At 44.9% G+C, this 19201-nt stretch overlaps 1 protein-coding gene across 6 annotated transcripts in view; it reads left to right on the top strand.

Annotated features, from left to right (window-relative positions):
* The window catches only part of LOC149347918 (uncharacterized), a 51776-nt gene extending 33596 nt beyond the window's left edge, over positions 1-18180 (top strand). For 5 of the 6 annotated variants that reach the window (XM_089587743.1, XM_089587744.1, XM_089587742.1 and 2 more), the window contains 8 exons: positions 3972-4183; positions 6577-6646; positions 8989-9019; positions 9629-9690; positions 11627-11714; positions 13399-13445; positions 14872-15006; positions 15946-18180. In XM_089587743.1, the coding sequence (XP_089443869.1) occupies positions 3972-4183; positions 6577-6646; positions 8989-9019; positions 9629-9690; positions 11627-11714; positions 13399-13445; positions 14872-15006; positions 15946-16064 (764 nt within the window). In that variant the 3' untranslated portion in view covers positions 16065-18180. The remainder of the gene's footprint in view (positions 1-3971; positions 4184-6576; positions 6647-8988; positions 9020-9628; positions 9691-11626; positions 11715-13398; positions 13446-14871; positions 15007-15945) is intronic. The other variant, XR_016292698.1, reaches the window with a different exon arrangement.
* The last annotated feature ends 1021 nt before the right edge of the window (positions 18181-19201 follow it).

Below are 19201 nucleotides of genomic sequence, written 5' to 3'. Positions count from 1 at the left end.
AGGTGTTCCCAGCCATTGCACGGAAGGCAGGTTTTCATGTATTGTTTTTCTGGAGCCCCTAAATATTATGCATTTTGTCTTATTAACATTTACAACAAGTTTATTTGAAATAAACCAGCTACACAAAGTTTCCAATTCTCGGTTTGCGGTGCTAATAAGATCCGTTGTAGATTCATGAGCACATAGAAGAGCAGTGTCGTCAGCATACATAAAAACAGAGAAGTGTTGTGTGAAATGCGGCAGGTCATTAATATACAAGGTAAAAAAAATCGGACCAAGGACTGAACCCTGAGGCACGCCAACCGTAACTGTTTCAAAGTCAGATTTTACACCACTAAGTTGGATCATTTGCCGCCGATTATTGAGATAACTTCTGAAGAATTCTAAACTAATACCTCTAAACCCGTAATGCACCAGCTTTTTCAGTAAAATTTCGTGATCAACAGTGTCAAATGCTTTCTTAATGTCCAAAAAAATTCCTAAGACTATTTTATTATCATTTAGGAAAGTGTTGATCGTGTTTGCTAGCGATATGACGGCCGTACCAGTTGATCTGTATGGTCTAAGGCCGTGTTGTTGCGGACATAGCAAGGCTTCTTTCTCGAGAAATATTTTCACTCTCTTTGCAACGAGTTTTTCAAAAAGTGTGTTTATGCAGCTTAAAATGGAAATTGGGCGGTAATTCTCAACGTGGTTACGGTCACCATTTTTGTGAATCGGTCCTATTCTAGCTAGCTTAAGCAGATCGGGATAGGTGGAGGAATAGAAGGCAAAGTTGAAGATTTTTTCAAGTGGCTGGCATAAGATATCAATGCATTCCTTCAGCGCAATAGAGGCAACGCCATCACATCCAGTAGATAATTTCGATGGAAAATGATTAGCTGTATATACAATCTCATCCACTGTAATATCATGGTATGCAAAGGTCACTACAATGTTTTGCGGAAGAGGGAGGTATTCAGTGCAGGGGCAAGTATTTCCTATACTTGCACCAATAGTGGAAAAATATACATTGAACGTTGTAACTAGATTTTCAATGGAGATCCCCAAGATTTCTATGTCAGGCATAATAAAACGATTTGCTACGGGTTTAATAACAGAGTTAATGATCTGCCACGTGACTTTCGTACTGTGGGCATTTTTCAAAATTAATTGGGAGTAATACTCTTTCTTGCGGGACCTTATGGCAGCAGTAACTAAGTTTCTTGCTCTCCGAAACTTTACTAAGTAATATGAATTACCTAGCTTTTGTTTACATTTGGTATGCCAGTGATCTTTTTCCTTAATAAGTTTCATAATAGCTTGTGTCATCCAGGGACAGATAGGCGTACTATAGTATCTTTTGATTTGAGGTGTAGAAGATTGTAAAACTGCCGTGGTTAGCCTGTCGTTAAATTTTTGGTATACGTCGTTAACATGAGCTGAGTTGATCAAGCTAAAATCTACCGCTTGAAGACATTCCCTTAACTGAATAACATCGATTCTGCAGTGGGGGTCAGATGTTTTACCCGGAGCCGCTTGTTCGAGAGGAAAAAATATCGCAAGAGGATAATGATCTGTAAGGTATGTTTTATATATGGAGCTCAAACTAGATGATGTGTCGAAATTACAGAGTATATGATCCAATGATGTCGAAGAAATAGGAGTCACACGTGTAGGGCCTATAACTACATTACTGAAGCCATATGAGTGTAATAAGTTAGTATATACCACACTGTTATCACTTAAAGAATCAATATTTAAATCACCACAGATTAATACTTTGACTCTTAGATTAGATAAGTTCGTGAGCAGCGATTCAAAATGGTCAAGGAAGAGTGATAGAGAGCTATTTGGAGCACGATATACGACAGCAATTGTAAGGTTCATACACTGAACAACCAAAAAATCGAAACCAGCAGAATATGAATTTGTCAACCCAGGAAGAAGGGAGGAATGCAACAAAGTTTTTACATATAGGCCAACTCCAGCGCCTCTCGTAGAAGTTTTTCTACTACAGGAAAAAAAAATTGAACCCTTGGATATTGTGGAATTCCCCTTCATGTAGCCAAGTTTCTGAAACGGCTATGAAGTCAAACGTAAATGAGTGCTCAGCCATTAGACAGCAGACATTATCTAAGTTCTTATTCAAGCTTCGAACATTGCAATGAAGCAGAGAGGCACATGCATTTTTTTTCATAAATTGGTTTGCTAGCTGCACACTGCCCATGATTTACTGTCGATTTTGGTTTAACAGATCAGAGCTAAGTCGGCCTCGGAACGGATCTGAATCACGTTCGAGTTCTCGGCCTTCCTAGCAAGGATCTTTCCATTAGCTACCCAGGTGAACTTCCAGTCCTTTTCTCGCTTTCGTGCAATTGCTTTTCCAAGCAAAACCTTATACTCAGGACAGAGGTGCTCATTAATATAGACTGTGTCTGTGCCTTCGTAGCCAAAGTCCACCGGAGACAAACTGATCTTTTTCACCGCATGTAGTATTCTGCTACGCACGGAGCGAGATGTGAGCCTCACGATCACGTTTGGTTTTTTCTTGTCCTTTCCGGGTACGCGATGAATCACATCAATATCAGAGTTGGATATTGGAACACCGCGCGTTTCACCAAACTGTATTAAGGCGTCAGCAAGATTTTCGTCAGTCCTGAGGGGTAGTCCTTTGATTTCGATGTTCTGTTGTCTTGAATACTGCTTTAACTCTACAATCTCAGTTTTTGCACTCTCTAGGGCTGCTCTAAGATTGTTGTTTTCTACTTTCAGTATCTGTTGTTCCCGCTTCATGTCTTCTACGGTGGACTTGAATTCTTCAAATTTGTCATTTATGAACGAGAGTGACTGTTTGATGTCTTGCAGTTCTGTCATAACGTTAGCTTTGTGGTCGTCAAACTTTGTGGAAAGTTCTGAGAGCATCTTTGCTACTTCTTTAATAGTTGATGGCTGTTTATCACCCATCTCAAGGCAAAAAAAAGAAAACACTGCAGGGCAGCTCAGGAACGCGCTCGTGAAAAACTCAGGAAAAGCACGTACCTGCGCAAAGAAATCAATTCGGTCAACGACGTAAGGTGCCGAGGCGCGTGTGCCTGAGCTGCCCGCAGTTGTGATGAGGTCCGGGAACGCAGCTTGCTTATGAAGGCTTGCCCCGGAAGTTCACGCCCGCTTGTTGTGACGTGGTTCCGTCCTGTTCCGGTCTTTTGATTGCAGCTTCCACCTTGCTAAGTTGATAATGGTTCCAGCTCAAGGTGACGAAGTTATCGCAGAGCCATGAAGATGGAATTTTCACCGAGCAATGAGCAGCGATCTGCGCAAAGAAATCAATTCGGTCAACGATGTAAGGTGCCGAGGCGCGTGTGCCTGAGCTGCCCGCAGTTGTCTCGCTATATTCAGTGTCTCGCTATGGACAAACCAAGTCTGCCAGAGCCGACGTCTTCAAGAGTGGGTACTCGCAGACGTCGGGCCAAGTCTGATTATCTGGTTGACATTGCCAACCATGTGAGGAATTTAGCATTCATTAGGGAGCGTAAACCTACTAAACGGGCAGCCAAAACCGATGGAGAGCTGGAGCTTCGAAAGCAAAGGAAAGACGCATAGCTGGGCCCCTGGGACAGGGGGACACCTCAGTCGCGCTTTAAGCTACGTGGCAGTAGTGACAGTGTGCGCTCTAATCTTTGGCATGGACAACGTTGTGGCAGAAATGCAGCACTGAAGCTATAAGCCATCTGCGTTCATTGTGTTCATTGGTGTTGGCGTCGACAATGTTCGAGGCTCCGATGATATTGAGGGAAGGAAGTGCACATATATAACTGGCTCCCTGAGTCAGTGGGTGACTCAATCGTACTTTTAGGTATGTGGCAGTGGTGAGAAAGAGATGTGGGCTGCATGCATTAGCACTGACAAGGGTGGGGCAGACGCAGACACGTGGCATTGCAGCAATTGGCCCCAGCGTGACTTAATGCTGGCTATGCTTTGGTGCTATTCAGAGCCAGCACCAGACGCTCAACCTGCACCAGTCCCTGAAGCAGCACCAAGCCCTGAGCCTGAACCAGTCCCTGAACCTGAACCAGTCCCTGAACCTGAACCAGTCCCTGAACCTGAACCAGTCCCTGAACCTGTGCCAGTACCTCTACCTGCACCAGTCCCTGAACCTGCACCTGAAGAGGAGGCTGTGCCAGAGGTCGGCATGGAGGCACAGGTCAGTGCTTTTTACCCCAAACTGGGCCACATCCTTGGGTTGCAGTGCGTGCCGAAAGTTTTCTCTTCCTGCATATCAGCATCCGCTAGGCAGTGGTGTTTAATATTTTCATTGATTTATTTATTCCTTAATTAATTAATACTGCTGTCCAAGATGGTGGCCCAAGCAGGAGGGCCAATATAAAATACTTTAATAACAACAGAAGAAAAACTAAAGAACTCGGTAGCGAAATTCAGTGTGAACTATTCAGAGTTGTGTTCACAAACAACTTCCCGATGTTTCCAACTTGAAGTAGACTGATGCGAAAAATTGGCGCAAGAAAACACTAAACAGTGTGAAGAACAGGAATTGCACACCCTGCATTACACACAGAAGAGCTGTACCTGAGCTGAGTGTTGGTTACCAGGGATGGCTGTGTACTTTGAGAGGGGACAGTGTAGAAAAGATGGGCCTCCTCATCTGTTTCATCTGCACCTCATTATGCTCCCTAGCAGCAGCTGTATTTCATAACACACATGTCCACAAAGCAGTTCTTCTTCACAAAGTTGGTACTTAATTCCTGCAGGGCAAGTTTTTGCCAAGAACGGCACCCACTCGACTAGAGGAGCAAATGGACTTTACTTCCGTCATGGCCATCTTAGTTGATGGTAAAAATATAAACGCTGGCATTGGGAATTTGTATAGTTGCAGAGACCACACTGTTGATACTATCTTGATAATCATTGCAGAGCACAATCTAAAAGTGACCACCAGGGAAACCTGAGCAAGCTGGGTGAAACCAGCAAAGGAACACTGACAGAGCAGAAGGAGTGGTGCTGACCTGTCCATGTCTTAACCCCTGTCTGAAGTCTCTCACTGAATGACCCAGGTCACGAGGGTCCAGTGCTTCTCACCCAAGCATAAACTGCTCCCAAGTGTCTGAAACTCTGCACCGCGGGGTTCTCTCACAGGGTTCTGTGCGATTCATGGGGTCCTTTTTTCTTTTCGCTTCTGTACATTTGCAGCACCAACGTAAGTGCAACCTTTCTGTAGTGGAAGTGTTGAGGTACTGGACAACTCTACCCTTCGTAACCTGGTGTGTAAATTCAATGATGAAATTGGCTTTTCAAACTGGTCCCGAATGTCGTGAATGACGTCCTTCGTCGCCCTGTCTCCATGGGCATGAATTTGAAACATCATTGTGGTATCTGAACTCTTGACCAAACCAAGTGGTTACAATGTCTCTACAAGCGCACTGTCCCCACCTGGTCAAGTACAGGTCGCAGAAGAACAGTGCAAAGGGAGATCCAGTATCTCTTGCCTGCAAATTATTGGATGTGCAGGAGATGCCTGAATCCTGCTATCAACATCCATTAGATGTTCACCACGTTCACTTTCTGAGGTGCACCTGTTTGATGTTTCTGTCTATTTTTGTTCATTTGTCAGTTTATACCACATCAGCAGGCTTTGCATTAGAGCGTTTGCAAAGAAATGCTAACAATAAACAATGCAGCACAAATCACAGGCAGCAACTACTACTAGTGAGTATATGTACAAAATGAGGCATGAATATTACAAAGAAGGTGCAAAACTTTCATTTGACTATACGGATACAACCTGTGGAGAAAACTATTCGAATAAATGATAGTTTGCAGAAAACGTAAGATTTTTGAGTGCATCTGTTCTGGAGTTCACTGTACTCTGCAGCACCTTTTCTTGGCAATGTAGGGAACCTTTCAGGGGCGGAGAGTCCGTAACTGTGTCATTTCACTGAATAGTTCGACTGTACAGTGGTGCACCTGGCTGCCTGGCACATTCTTGTTGTGGTAACTTCACACTGTCAGTGGAGCAGCTGGCGACATCTGTGGGCACTTCTTGTAACTAGACATGCCTAGCAAATTTGTTGTAATCACGGAAAACATTTTTTGCCTGCTATCCTTTATTTCCGCTCCCCCAGCTCAGGTGCTTCCTGCCGCGATAGCAGATGCCGGGGTAGCAAAAATTCGTTTACCTTCCATATTCAATGCAAATAAAAGCCACTACTACTACTGCTACTTGATTTTTTAACTTTGAAAGTTGGCAGTTGTGTTTGACTTATGCACCCTTAAGTAACAAGTATTGACACTGTACTACGGTTTCAGAGAAACCGAATAACTGCAAACAGGGACTGCACTGCGCTGTTTAACGAGAAAGGGCTTGCTTTGGTTCCGTAGCTTCCGCTGCATTGCCAGAAAAAGTTGTCGCAGGGTGTATGTAGGTACACAGTAGGCATCACTTCACAGTTTGGTCATTCGAGGAAGGCATGCGTACGCACGATTTGTGTGTAGTTTCGTGTAGCTTGGTTAGGATATTGGTGAGGTTGTGTGGCAGCCACTGCATGCGTACCTGCTCACTTGTCCGTGGCATCCCTGCAGGAGCCAGCTGACGAAGGTAGCAGCCTGGAGATGGCCAGGAGGCCCTCCGTGCTGCAGGAGGACGCCTCAGGTGAGAGGGACCGCACTCAAGGTCCTCGATTAATGCAGTCTTATTCACCTTAGTTGTGGGGGCAGATTTATAGACTACTCTTAGAAGGGGCGGCGGTCCTATTTGTGCAGTGAGTTTTTCTTCTTTAACTTTCTTGATTGACAGGAATGGTGGCATTTGTGGCTTTCCCACCAAACATCTTTCACCGAGGCTAGAGTGGCTGCCCTCGCCCCCCCCCCCCCCCCCCCCCCCCTTAAATTTGCCCCCTGGGGTACCACTGCAGCCCACTGCGTTCAACGTACCACAAGGGAATAGTACAAAGATGGTGAAATGAAGAGAATTAACGCAAGCACTGTGTTGTCTCTCTTTGCCGTCCCATTTTCGTGCTTTTCCTTTTCATTAACTCTGCCCCTGCTTATTTGATGCTCCAGTTTACATTGTAGAGGCTAGGAGTGCCACAGGATCACTGCTTGCAAAAGCAAGTGCTGCTGCTCATTGTCACATACGCTTGCAAACACTTTGAGCATCCATGCCAGTCACTTGAACTAGTGTTCCTCTCCTGATCTGCCTAAAAGGGCATGGACCCTGAACGGACAGACCCACGTTGTCACTCGGACAAATGTGCGGCACTGTACACATCTTGACACACTGCACTGCATTTTCAGTCAATTTGTTTGTGCAGCTGTAGCAGGAAACTCTGGGTTTCTGATAGACAGCGCAAAAAAGGACGACACTCGAGGCACACAGGACAAGCGTTTTGAAGGTGCCACTTCAGAAAAGGAAAGAAAAATTTGTATTCCTACTTCTGAAATGACAATTTCAAAGCATCATAACTCAATGCCTCTGATGGGCAGGATGATAATTTGACCCTTATGGAATTCTCTGAGGCCAAGAGAAACCAATGGCATGCATTTTAAATGCAAGCTTTCTGCAGCATAATTTCTTGAAAGCTTTCGGCAAAAAGTTTTCAAGGATGTTCTTGGCATAAAATTAAATGACATATTTTGAAGCTACGTAAGAATACATGTTCTCCAAAGATTTCGTAATTGTGACTCCATTAATAAAAAAAATAAAAATAAAAATTAATAAAAATAGCCATGGCTGTTTATGCCAAATTTTGTTGCTGTACAGCATCATGTTCATCTATAAATAAAGTTTAAAATTTTCCCACTTCATGACCACAACTGCAACGATTCCCACTCACAAACCTGTGTTCATGGCATCACAAACTTGATCCATGTATTGATACTCAGTTTGCATTTGTTGGCTGAAAAAGTGCAGGCCTATTTTCAGCGACCTTAGGCATTTCATGAATGGTTTCATTGCTTACACTTGCAATTTAGGCACACAACACGCATGCAAAAGTCTCGTTGATAATATCTATGATGTCATCTTGCATCACGTAAACCACTGCCTTTGACCATGCAACTGAGTACCAGTGCCCTTTTTGTTGTTTTGAAGAGCCATTTCATCTACCCATCACTCATTATCTCTCATCATCAGCCTGACTGGGCCCACTGCAGGGCAAAGGCCTCTCCCATATACCTTTACAATTAACCCTGTCCTGTGCCAGCTGTGGCCACCTTGTCCCTAAAAACTTCTTAATCTTATCCGCTCCCCACTATGCTTGCCTTCTCTTGGAATCCAGTCCGTTACACTTAATGACTATCATTTATCTTGCCTTTGTATCACATGCCTTGTTCAAGCCCACTTCCTCTTCATGATTTCGACTAGGATATGCCATCCGCATTGGTTCCCTGCCCTCATCCTGTCTCTGCTACCATTTTCCCTTTCATGGTTCATTGCAATGCAGAGAGAGCAATCTAAGAAATGCAGCACTATCGCCAACTCAGAGTGTTGAAGGAAGCCAGCATTGCCCTTAAATACCAAATTACAATACGCCTTCATTAACTTTCAGTCCTAAATGTGCAGAAAGATCTATAGTTACATGGAACGTCGACAAAAGTCAAGTACTGAAATTTTCAGTGTACTGATCACAGATTGTGATATAAAACTTCTGATAAGACTTCTGCCTTGCACCTTATTTTGCAAGGCAGGCTCCTTATCAAGCCTTACCACTGATATGGGCCTCATTGCATGCCACATCTGTTCAGACTGCGTGTTGTTTTGAAATGGTGTTCACACTTTTCTCCCATCAGCTGGGAGCATGTGCGTTTTTTGCAGCTAGTGTGTGCATATACCACTGAAAAACACTGGTGCATCATCTCTGTTGAGATGACTGGTAGGGCACAGGTTGGTTTCCCATATCACTCCTAAAACAGTGCGACGTTCTTGCCCTGTGTGCTGTCCCTACTGCTACGGAAGTGGTTTGACGAGTCCTGCAATCTCTCGCTCGTGTGCAGGTGGTGAGGGGCAGCTGCTGGCCAGGACTTCGTGAGTGCTCTGCCATTTATTTGTTTGTTTGTTTGATTCATTGATTGATTGATTGATTCATTCATTCATGCAATATGCATAGCACCCACACTGGGGCTTCGGAGGGGTAGGAAGCAACCAAAACAAAAACATGGAATGGATACCATCACAAAGGAGGTGATGATGATGCAATGTGCAAAACTCAAAAGACACCCATTTGATTTGCAAAAGAACGAGGGAAAGAAAAGAACAACCAATACAGAGAAAGGAACTAAATTGACAGGCTTTGAAAAAATGAGATGCACATTTCTAAATATAGTGCAATTGTTTAGAAATACAGAAACTTTGGAAATTGCCAAGAAATGAAGCAGTAAAGCACGCCTGGAATCACTGGGATTGTAATAACAGGACGTTATGCAAACATGTCATTGGACACTGAAATTCCCTTGGATGTCCTGCGGATGTCCTAAACGTCCACAAGACATCCAGGGGAGTTTTAATGCCCATTGGGGCACAGTAAAGCCCGGTGGAAGGAGGAATAGTAATGACGATTGTAGAGATGTAGGTTGTCCCTCTGCAGAGCTTTGTGTGTTACTGGTTCGGTTGCTTCATGCCTTTGCTTGTTGGCAGCGTGACTGCACTGGCAATGGAGACACTGGAGGAAGAAGAGGAGCCAGGTGTCCCCAGGAGAGGTGAGGGGCTCCATTCACTGCACAGTGTGTCAGCTGCCCGTTCAAGTACGTTGGGAGAACATCTCTTGATACCCGCCACTGTCAGTGTCAATTCAACTATGTAAACTATTCAAAAATCGGAGAGTAACCGACATCTAGGAGCAACAACATGAAGAGGATCAAGTTAGCAAAGAAGCACGGAGGAATCCTGAGAGCAGGGCCCGATTCCGAGTTTGTGTCATAATGAAAACCGTCATTTTCGGCCTCACCTGATTAGTCGAAACGACGGAAGCGGATGTCAGTTCAGTTGCTACTGTGGGTGGCAGCAGGATATCAGTGCGTTGGGGTTGCCGCAGTAAAACGTCCGTTGGCACTGTTGCTTTTTGCTGAGTAGTGGATCAAATGCGGCAGAAGAAAAATTCAGATACATTTTTTAGTTCGCATCGGATGCCATAATAAAGAGGTAAACAAAAGGTTCTTCATTCACTCAATGGATTCTGTCCATAAAAACAATATTTAAGATACTCTTCTCCGCATCAGTTTTTGTTTTTAAGTAGACCTCTGGTCTTTGTGATCATAAGGGCCAACAGACGTACTTTAAAAAAATTAAATAATGTACGCAACTATGCATGGCTTTGCAGTGACAGATGTCAGCCGCTGCAGTCATCAGTCACTGATGGTGAATAGAAGACAGCTAGTTTTTTCGCACAAAATGACATTTTACATTTATCTTGAGGGGAAAAAGAAGCAGCGAGGAAATTTTGTAGTGTGTACTCAATTGCTGCACAATGCCCACTCGTTGCCTTGCTGAACCATGAAGAGGCCATGATGACTTGCCATCTGCAACATCATTAAACACAAGTTGCTGCTGTGATTGGATTGTTGTGCTGGCAGTAAATTACGTTTTTCTTTCCTTTTGTGCAGACGCAGCAAGAACTGCGAGATGCCGCTGTTAGGCTTTCATTTTCCTGCAGTAAATAAACCAAAGGGATGAGCTAAAAAGAACTTCATGCTGTGTTTCTCTTCATGTATGTGTTGGAGACTTTGCAGGCGAACTTTTCAGAGGTTTTCAGGATGTCCACAGGACGTCCATGAGTGGACATCCTAAACGTCCACAGGACGTCCAAGGGAGCTGCAGTGCCCATTTGGTACCTTTCCAGCTAATGGTGACCTCAATGCAGAGCCACAGCACCGCAGCTGTAGAAAACTTTAAGAGACACCAAAAAGCCACCTCTGGCATGTCAAACACACCACTGTAGGCGCGTCGCTAGCGAATGACCATCTGTGCACATGATGAGCGGGGTCTCGATGCCAGACATTGCACATGATAATGATGCAGGATGCTTCAACAGCAAACAGCATTTGAGAATAGCAAATGCACGTTTGCTCACAGTAAACACAAGTACAGTGGCGAGCAGCCTTGTCTAGAGCGCTCGGGCGGTGCACTTCCTTGCAAACAAATCCAGATTTTGTGGCAGCCTCTATGGTCCAGCTGCAACGCTTGCACGGAAGTAGCGCCAGATAGCCTCGTAAACAAAGCAGGCACGAAAACTTTGCCCTGTAATTAGGGGCTGCTCTCTAATTTCGGTTTTTGTTACCAAGTGCGCACTGCTCAAGCGCTCTAGACAAGGCTGCTCACCACTGTACTCTGCAAGACATTATCCTTTATGTTACATCATTAAATTTATTGAAATGCAGACGCAACGATAACTCCGGTGATAGTAGCACCATCTGGTCTGAATGAAGTGAACAACTTCTGCAAAACGAGTGCTCGTTAGGCCTAGGAGCTACCAGCTCATCCAACGAAATAAAAACAGGCCAGATTTATCATCCATCCAATTTGTTATAGGCAAGATAAGACAAAGTGCTTACCTGCTGAAGTGCTTAGCTGCTTATGCTTTGGGCAGGGCACCAACAATGCCTCTGGGTGCGCTACTGAGATGTCGTCACTGTGCAGGGACCATGGGGCCGGAACAGCTGCCGCCGGTGCTGGAAGAGGAGCTACCACTTCCCGAGGAGCAGCAGGCAGAGTTGCCCTTGGAAGCGTGAGTGGTGGGCTAATAATAACAAGCGGGCAAAACAGAATACAGAGCCTGTTCTCTTCTCTGAAGTGGAGTGCACATATTTGACATGTTCCTCTCTGTCTGCACCGTTATGCTTTATTGCCTCGAAACAGTAGTGTACACCATCGAGTGTGCACGGCACAATGAAATTCGCTTTATTCGGCTGATGTCATGTTATGTACAGAATTTATGGGTCGCTGTTGGAGGGGGTGGTTGGGAGGGTGGCATTGTCCATTACGCAGCTGCTACATTGCACAGCTGTACCAAATGCCAGTTTGTCTACTCCACCTGCAGGTGCAGTCTGGTTCATTAATTCTGCTTTCTTAATTAACTCACAGTTTACTCTATTAAATAACTCAAATTGATAAATGTGCATCAGTGTATAGATACAGTACCTGGCTGTTTCCTTTGTACTGAATTAGTCGAGCTAGGGGAACCGAACTGAGTACCCTTTATTGTTGTCGCTATTGTTGTTTCTGTTGCTGCTGCTGCTGTTGTTGTTGTTGTTGTTGTGTAACTAAAGAAAGATAATATGAAAAGGAAAGTGCATGGGCTTGTGCACTAGCTTGAGCTGAGTCACATTCACTGCCGCATGCAGACAGGGTAGAGTTGAGTTGTGAGAGGAAAGATTTGAAAAAGAGACGCATCTCGTAACAACTGTGTCCGCCGCAGCGATGATGACTGCTTTAGCAAATGTCCCCTGGGGCAAGGAACTCTCGCCACAACCGGCGAGAGCCCCCTACATCCCAGTCCTGAAGGGGCAGAAAGCCATCTCCCTCTCGCCTATGCCGCATTCGAGCAAGTGAATAAGTATATACACAGGCCATGGCACTGGGTTGATAGACTCTTGTGTTGGTTGAGAGCAGCGCCCTTTACAGGCGAGATCCCATACAGCTGGTGCTTTTAAGGGGGGACGAAGGACTTAAAACTGATCTTTTTATTTATGGCTCGAATCTCATGACATTTTGCACACAGATGCGTGTTTCTCTTCTGATTCCAAATATGTAGTCTTAATTGAGCTGGTGGTCTTAGATCAAAAGTTATCTTAAATTCTAGAATGTAATTAGGTAATTCCTTACGCAGATTTAATGAACTTTCTCACTGCGTTTTGTTGCTTTTAATTACATAAATTGATAGCCAGCGAATTCCCATACCCGGTGACATTCTTACTTTTTTGTTTAGGCTACATATAGCTAGCAATTTACAATTAGCTTAACAAGTTGCAGTGTCATATACTGCGACCTTTTACTCTCAGCATAGTATATCAGGATGACATGCCTTTAGCGAAAAACGAAGAATGTCACCGGGTGTGGGAACTCTCTGGCTATCAATTCATGTAAATAAAAGCAACAAAATGCAATGAGAAAGCTCATTAAAGCTGCATAAGAAATTGCCTAACTACATTCCAGTCTGTAAGATTTAAGGCCTCCAGCTCAATTATGACTACATATATGGGATCAGAAGAGAAAAACGCATCTGTTCACAAAATTTCATGAGATTCTAGCGAGAAATAAAAAAGTTAGTTTTAAGACCCTCGTCCCCCCTTAACTACATGTGTGTTGAACTATCCTGCATTATAGCGGCTCCCTTCATGTGTGCTGCAAAGGCAGGTGAAGCACTCAACTGCAGGTGTGTTGAGGCAGTGCTGTGCTCTCTCCCCCCTCAGGGTGCCCCCCATGAGCCCCCTGTTGCCAGCTGGGCCCCGAGAAGAAGGTGAACCTTTCCCCACTCTCTGGGATGGAGAGGTGCCAGGGGTGGGCCCCTGACCTCAAGAAGTTTCTACGACGGTCTTTGTGTACCTTGTCCTCATACGGATGTAAAGCAGGCACGCGACAAGGCTGACCAGCTCTTCAGTACAATTGCTGCAAGCCCAGTTGCAATATCTGGTTTACGGAAGGGAAGTTAGTACAGACTAAAGCGGAAATTTGGGCAAATTTCCGCTTCAGTCTTTACTGACATCAGTTCCGTACACCAGATGTCGCAACTATGTTTGCAGAGTTTGGGCAAATTGGTTCATGTTCGCTGCGCAAAAAAATGTGACGGGACACAGAAAGAGCCACAGACAAGCACTCTCTGTTAATCAGTGCTTGTGCGTGCTTCTCTCTCTCAACATTCCATTAGCTGTTTTTTATGCACTTTGGCTACTGACATTAATCATGTTCCTCATCAGGTGACAACACAAACAAACTGAACATGGGAGTGGGGAGCCTCAGTGCGCATAGACCATGTTTCAACTATTGGACTTGTCCTCAACAGGACAAGTCATCTTCTCTCAACGTTGATTAAGCACCTTGAAGGTCCCTGCTCCCTACTTCACGTTGTTTGTGTTATCAAGAAACCAATCTGCTTGTTCTCTCTCTATCAATTTCTCATCACATGCTTATCTAATCACGCGAAAAAATTATAAAGGCAAGAAATTTGTTACTTTTGACCAGTAGAGTGAAACATTGAAAGCACTGCTTTGATTGCTTAATCAAGTACTCTGTTAGTGTATGGGTTGTTGCTGCCTACTGCTGTTTTAGCGTGATAGTGCTAAGGCTCCCGTTGGGCAGAAAATCCAGCGGCGACGGCATTGTGGTCAAAAAATCCCCAAAGAAGCAGCGTAGATGCATCACCTAGGTCGTGTGACCTTGTTGAGCCATCACAACCCGCCTACAAAATGTGAGCAAACTGGCAGGCAGCAGTTTAAAATAACGAGTGGTTGCTTGGGAAGAGCAATCTGAGTCGCACAAGCCCCGCTGGTGGCGACACCTGCCATCATCACAGGGCAGTGGCACATCATTGAAACAGCGCTCGTGTGCGCCAGGAGCAGCATGGGGACTCCCAAGGTTCTGTGAATGTAAAGTCGGGAGTGACGAGTTCCGCTTGTATGGGCATTAACCCATTAGTGCTAGCATGTCGTACCCTTAAGGCGGGGCTTATATGTGTCCCCTCCAATTTTGCTTTCAAATTTTATTCCACTTGAAATAAATATCAATCCAAGCGAAGAGTAACAGCCGCTCTGTTTGGGTCTGAATTTGTCATGTTAGACTTGTTTGCACTGTAGTATTTGCCCTGATGGTTGGCTGGAGGATGCAGGGATCCACTAGACCCCATTCCTTGCTTTGCAGTTTTATCAAAACCAGTGTGACTGTTTCAGCCCCAACCCGGCTGCCGGTGTGGGCCCGACTGCAGCAGCTGAGTGATGAGCATGGAATGTGCACCCTGGAACAGCTGGCCCCACCGGACGTCTTCAACAAGCGGGCAGTGGCGTCCACCTTTGGCTCGCTGCTGCGTAAGTCTCGATTCTCCCTGCTTTCCTTGCCTGTCCTCCTCTCCCATAACTGTAGAGAGGAAATTGTTTAAGGGGGGATGCTAACAAACAGGGTTCAGCTTAAGTTAAGGACAACGCAGCGAGCTATGGAAAGATAAATGATAGGTGTAACATTGAGAGATCGGAAGCAGGCAGAGTGGGTGAGGGAACAAACGCAGGTTAATGACATCCTAGTTGAAATCAAGAGGAAGAAGTGGGCTTGGGCAGGGCATGTAATGCGAAGGCAAGATAACCGCTGGTCCTTAAGGGTAGCGGAGTGGATTCCAAGAGAAGGCAAGCATAGTGGGGGCGGTAGAAAGTAAGGTGGGTGGATGAGGTTCAGAAGTTTGCGGGAATACGATGGCCGCAACTGGCAAAGGACAGGGTTAATTGGAGAGACATGGGAGAGGCCTTTGCCCTGCAGTGGGCGTAGTCAGGCTGATGATGATGGACGCCAGGCGGGAGAGTCAACGTTTAAACCACTGTGCCTATTCTGATAAAGCTTCCGGGGAAGGTTTAGCTTTTTATCATTAGTCTGTATTCTAAATTTTATTACAATGGCACGAGCAGAAGACAAGAGCCCTTCTTTAAATCAACCACTCGTTTCTCCGGTGGGCGTGAGGTGGCGCCACGGGTACTACTGCTGCAAAGCCTTTAAGTTTTGGTTTGCCGGCGCCACAGACGACGGAGATTTCCAAATAAATCTGACTGAATCAGGCAAGTACCCAACCTAAATGTAATATAAAACAAAACTGTGATTGACGCAACCTTCAGTATTTTGATAAGCCTTGTGCACTTTCCATGTCAGGGCCAGTGCTGCTGGTTCTGCGAAATTCTTGCTGACGGTAGGTGTTTGGTGGTGTCAGAAAGGGAGGTGTGACCGGCAGGTGCTGCTTTGACAGCCTGTGGTTCCCTTTTCAGGAATGCACAAGCGTGGCCTGGTGCATCTGAGCCAGGAAGAGTCGTACGGCCCCATCACCATCGAGATCTGCCAAGAAGAAGAGGGAACCCCACCCGGGCCCATGCTGAGCAGCCCATGATCTCTTTCCTAGACATGACACAGTCCTTTTGAGAGTTCCTGCTTAACCAGTGTGCAATGCCGGTTAAAAAAAACACCGGATGCAGTTGATCAAAACGCAAGTGGAACCAGTCGGGCATCAATTGGTACCAGTCGGATTGCAGCTGGTTCCAACTGTGTTTTTTGGGCACTTGCAGTTGATCATTACGGATTGGCAAAAACACAATTCGAAGCTAGTTGGAACCAGTGGGATTCCAGTTATCTCCAGTTACATTTTGTTCAGTTCCAGTTGGTGTTCTTTGACTAGCCAAAATGCGCTTGGAACAAATTGGAAACCAATTGAAAGCAGTCAGACTTCAGTTGATTACGTTTATGCTAGTTCCAAATGGCTTTTATTGACTGGGCAGTTGCCTACATGGGTGTGCACAGAGCCACTTAAAGCGCAGGCAGTACAGGCTGAGCTTCTGCCATAGGTTTCCACCTGAAAAGCTTCCACCTGTAATGAGTGTGATAGTCGTTTTGTTTAACTATCCTATTTATGCAGTCTCGGGAGCTTTACAAAAACACTGATATGCAGGAACACTTAAATAAGTTCTTTCTTTTATGACTACTGGTTCGCCCTTTTCACTCCAGTTCATGTTCTGACACAGCCTCCGAAGAGTGCCACAGTTCTTGTTTCCAAGTTTTTATTTTGTTCATATTTCATGTTACGCAGGCCATGTCTAAGTCACTGTTACATTGTCACCTGTGTGCAGAAACATCCTTTACCTTTGTCTGGCTCACTCTGAATGCGTTGACCTCTGACTCACTAAATATGCGCACGTTGCTGTCTTCACATTGCTCCTTTGTTTGAAAACTGCGATAACGTGTTTGCCGAAGTTCTTTGCTAAGTTTGCCCCTCAGAACCTTTTGTGGCTATACATTTGTAGGTGAACCTGCAGGCAAACCTGTACATACCACTTGGGGTTGTGATCACACCTTCTGAGCGTGCCACTGTTCTTGTTTCTAACTGTCCGTTCTGTTTTTATTTCATGTTACGCAGGCTATGCCTAAGTTATCATTACAGGTCTGTAGGGAACCTGCAGTTGTGAGAGTGGAAGTTTTTGACAGCCTTTCTGTGGTGATTTTCGTACCTTTCAGTATCAGGCATGTCCAGTCGTGGACATGCCAACCTGAGGTGCGGGAGCGACGACCAAAAGTTACTGCGGCTGTATGCGGCCATGCGAGCGCAAGTAAACGACGAGATAAACACTACTGGTACGAGACTGGGCCTTCATCTTGTGCGCAATGGAATAGCCCTTGCAGTGATAACTTTGAAACGTGATAAAAAAAAAATTTGTCATTACTAGAAGCATTCGCAAACACATTAATGGAAAAGCACATAAGGCCACGACAAAGGCACACTTGTCTGCACTCTCGTTTACTTTTTCTGTCGTTATTGTTTGGAATTCTCTTAGTTGCATGGTGCCACTGGTAGCTCTTGTTTATCAGTCCGGCTTTGCAGGTTAACCTATCCATGACTGAACACATAAAGCGCATGAGTTGATCCCACATAATATTTGGAACAAATTTTAACTGCATGGTAGACACGATAACAGATATGCAGCTGGCTAATGGAGTGATGGGGGCATGCTTGGCTTTTTTCAAATGCTGTGTGACGATCACTTATTCCACACTGACCACTAACTTTAACTGCGGCATTATTTTTTGGAGTAGACAAACACACTGCACCTTTTTCCACTCTGTATATATTCCCATTTTGGCTAGAACTCTTGACACGACATCACATGACTCTTTGCCACCATAAAAGCCAGTGTTTTCGACCAGTGGTACCTTTATGCTACAAGATTCCATTTATCTAGTCAACTCAGTAATCACTACCTCTGTATGCTGCCGGAAGACCATTTGAAGTTGACGTGGGACTGCTTCTATGCCACACATGAATGTGCTAGGTATAAAATGGCAGTTTATGCCATTTTGCTTACATATTTATATATTTATCTGGCATGTTTATCATTCATGTTTTTGTGGACAGGGCCCATCTTATGGGCCAGCTGTGATATGTGTAGTGTGCTGAACACTTCGTTTGGAGCTATGGCTCTTTTGTGAAGTTGCAATAAACACATCTGTTTATTTCATTTGAGGGCTCGTTTATTAAAACTCTGTATCTCCGTAAATATGAGCAGCGATTATAATCATGTTCAGAATTAATTTTTTTTTCATGTGCTCAAAGTTTCTTGCGATAGATTGCATGCACCTGTTTTGCTTTTTAGTCTTGCATTCACTGACACTGAACACTAGCCTGATCTCTCGATCGTTAATGCAACATAGTGATTTATATGAGAAAGTTTATTGTGAAATCACTCGAACTGTGTGGTAGAAGCACTGTAATCGCTGTTTTTATGTGATTGGCCAGCAGCCTAATGCAGTAGAATTGAAACCTAGTCTAGCTAGCACATATCTGAAGAAAAAAGTGCCCATGGAATGAGGAACAAGCCAGAAAGAATGAGTGGTGCTATGAAATTTTCTTTTCGGGCGTTTGTGAAATCCACGGTAAATAAAAGGTAGAAACATGGGACCCTTGACAGCACAAAGTGAACAAGGTTTGCTATCCAACATTTCGACAAGCAGACTTGTCTTTGCCCCTGAGAGAGGCAAGTTCTATTGTCGAAATGTTGTCGTGACTCTTGGCCTTCCTACGGGATGCAGAACTTGCAAGGGAAGCAGTAAATTTCAGGTTCTCTTTATCTTCTTTCCTCGCACCAGAGGTGCCCCGCCAGAGACGGTTTGAATTCACTTGAAGACTGAAGCGTTCCTTTGCACCAGGGGTGCCCCGTCAGCGACGCTCTCGCGATGGGTCGAAACGCAGGGGTAAGGCGAATACTTGAAGTTTATGTACAGATATTTACATTGCATACAAGTTCAGGCACTCGAGACATATTAAGCGACAAAGAGATACACAACAACAAAAAGGTGGATCTGGCTAACACTAGGGGAGGCCCCTACTCGGCGTAGCCGAAGATGCATAGCATCTCACCTTAGCCCAGAACCTCGCTTCCAGCTCCGGGGCCCGGTTTTAAAGCCCTAAAGGCCCGGCCCACATTTCGTAGCTTCCAATCATGTTGTGCTCTTAGCCTGATTGGTTCTTCAAGGGCATGG

Source organism: Amblyomma mixtum, chromosome 4, assembly GCF_055824585.1.
Source record: "Amblyomma mixtum isolate Tamu chromosome 4, ASM5582458v1, whole genome shotgun sequence".
In the NCBI taxonomy this organism is placed as follows: Eukaryota; Metazoa; Arthropoda; class Arachnida; order Ixodida; family Ixodidae; genus Amblyomma; species Amblyomma mixtum.
The sequence above is the reverse complement of the archived record's forward strand: the minus strand, read 5'-3'. Positions and strand labels throughout refer to the sequence as shown.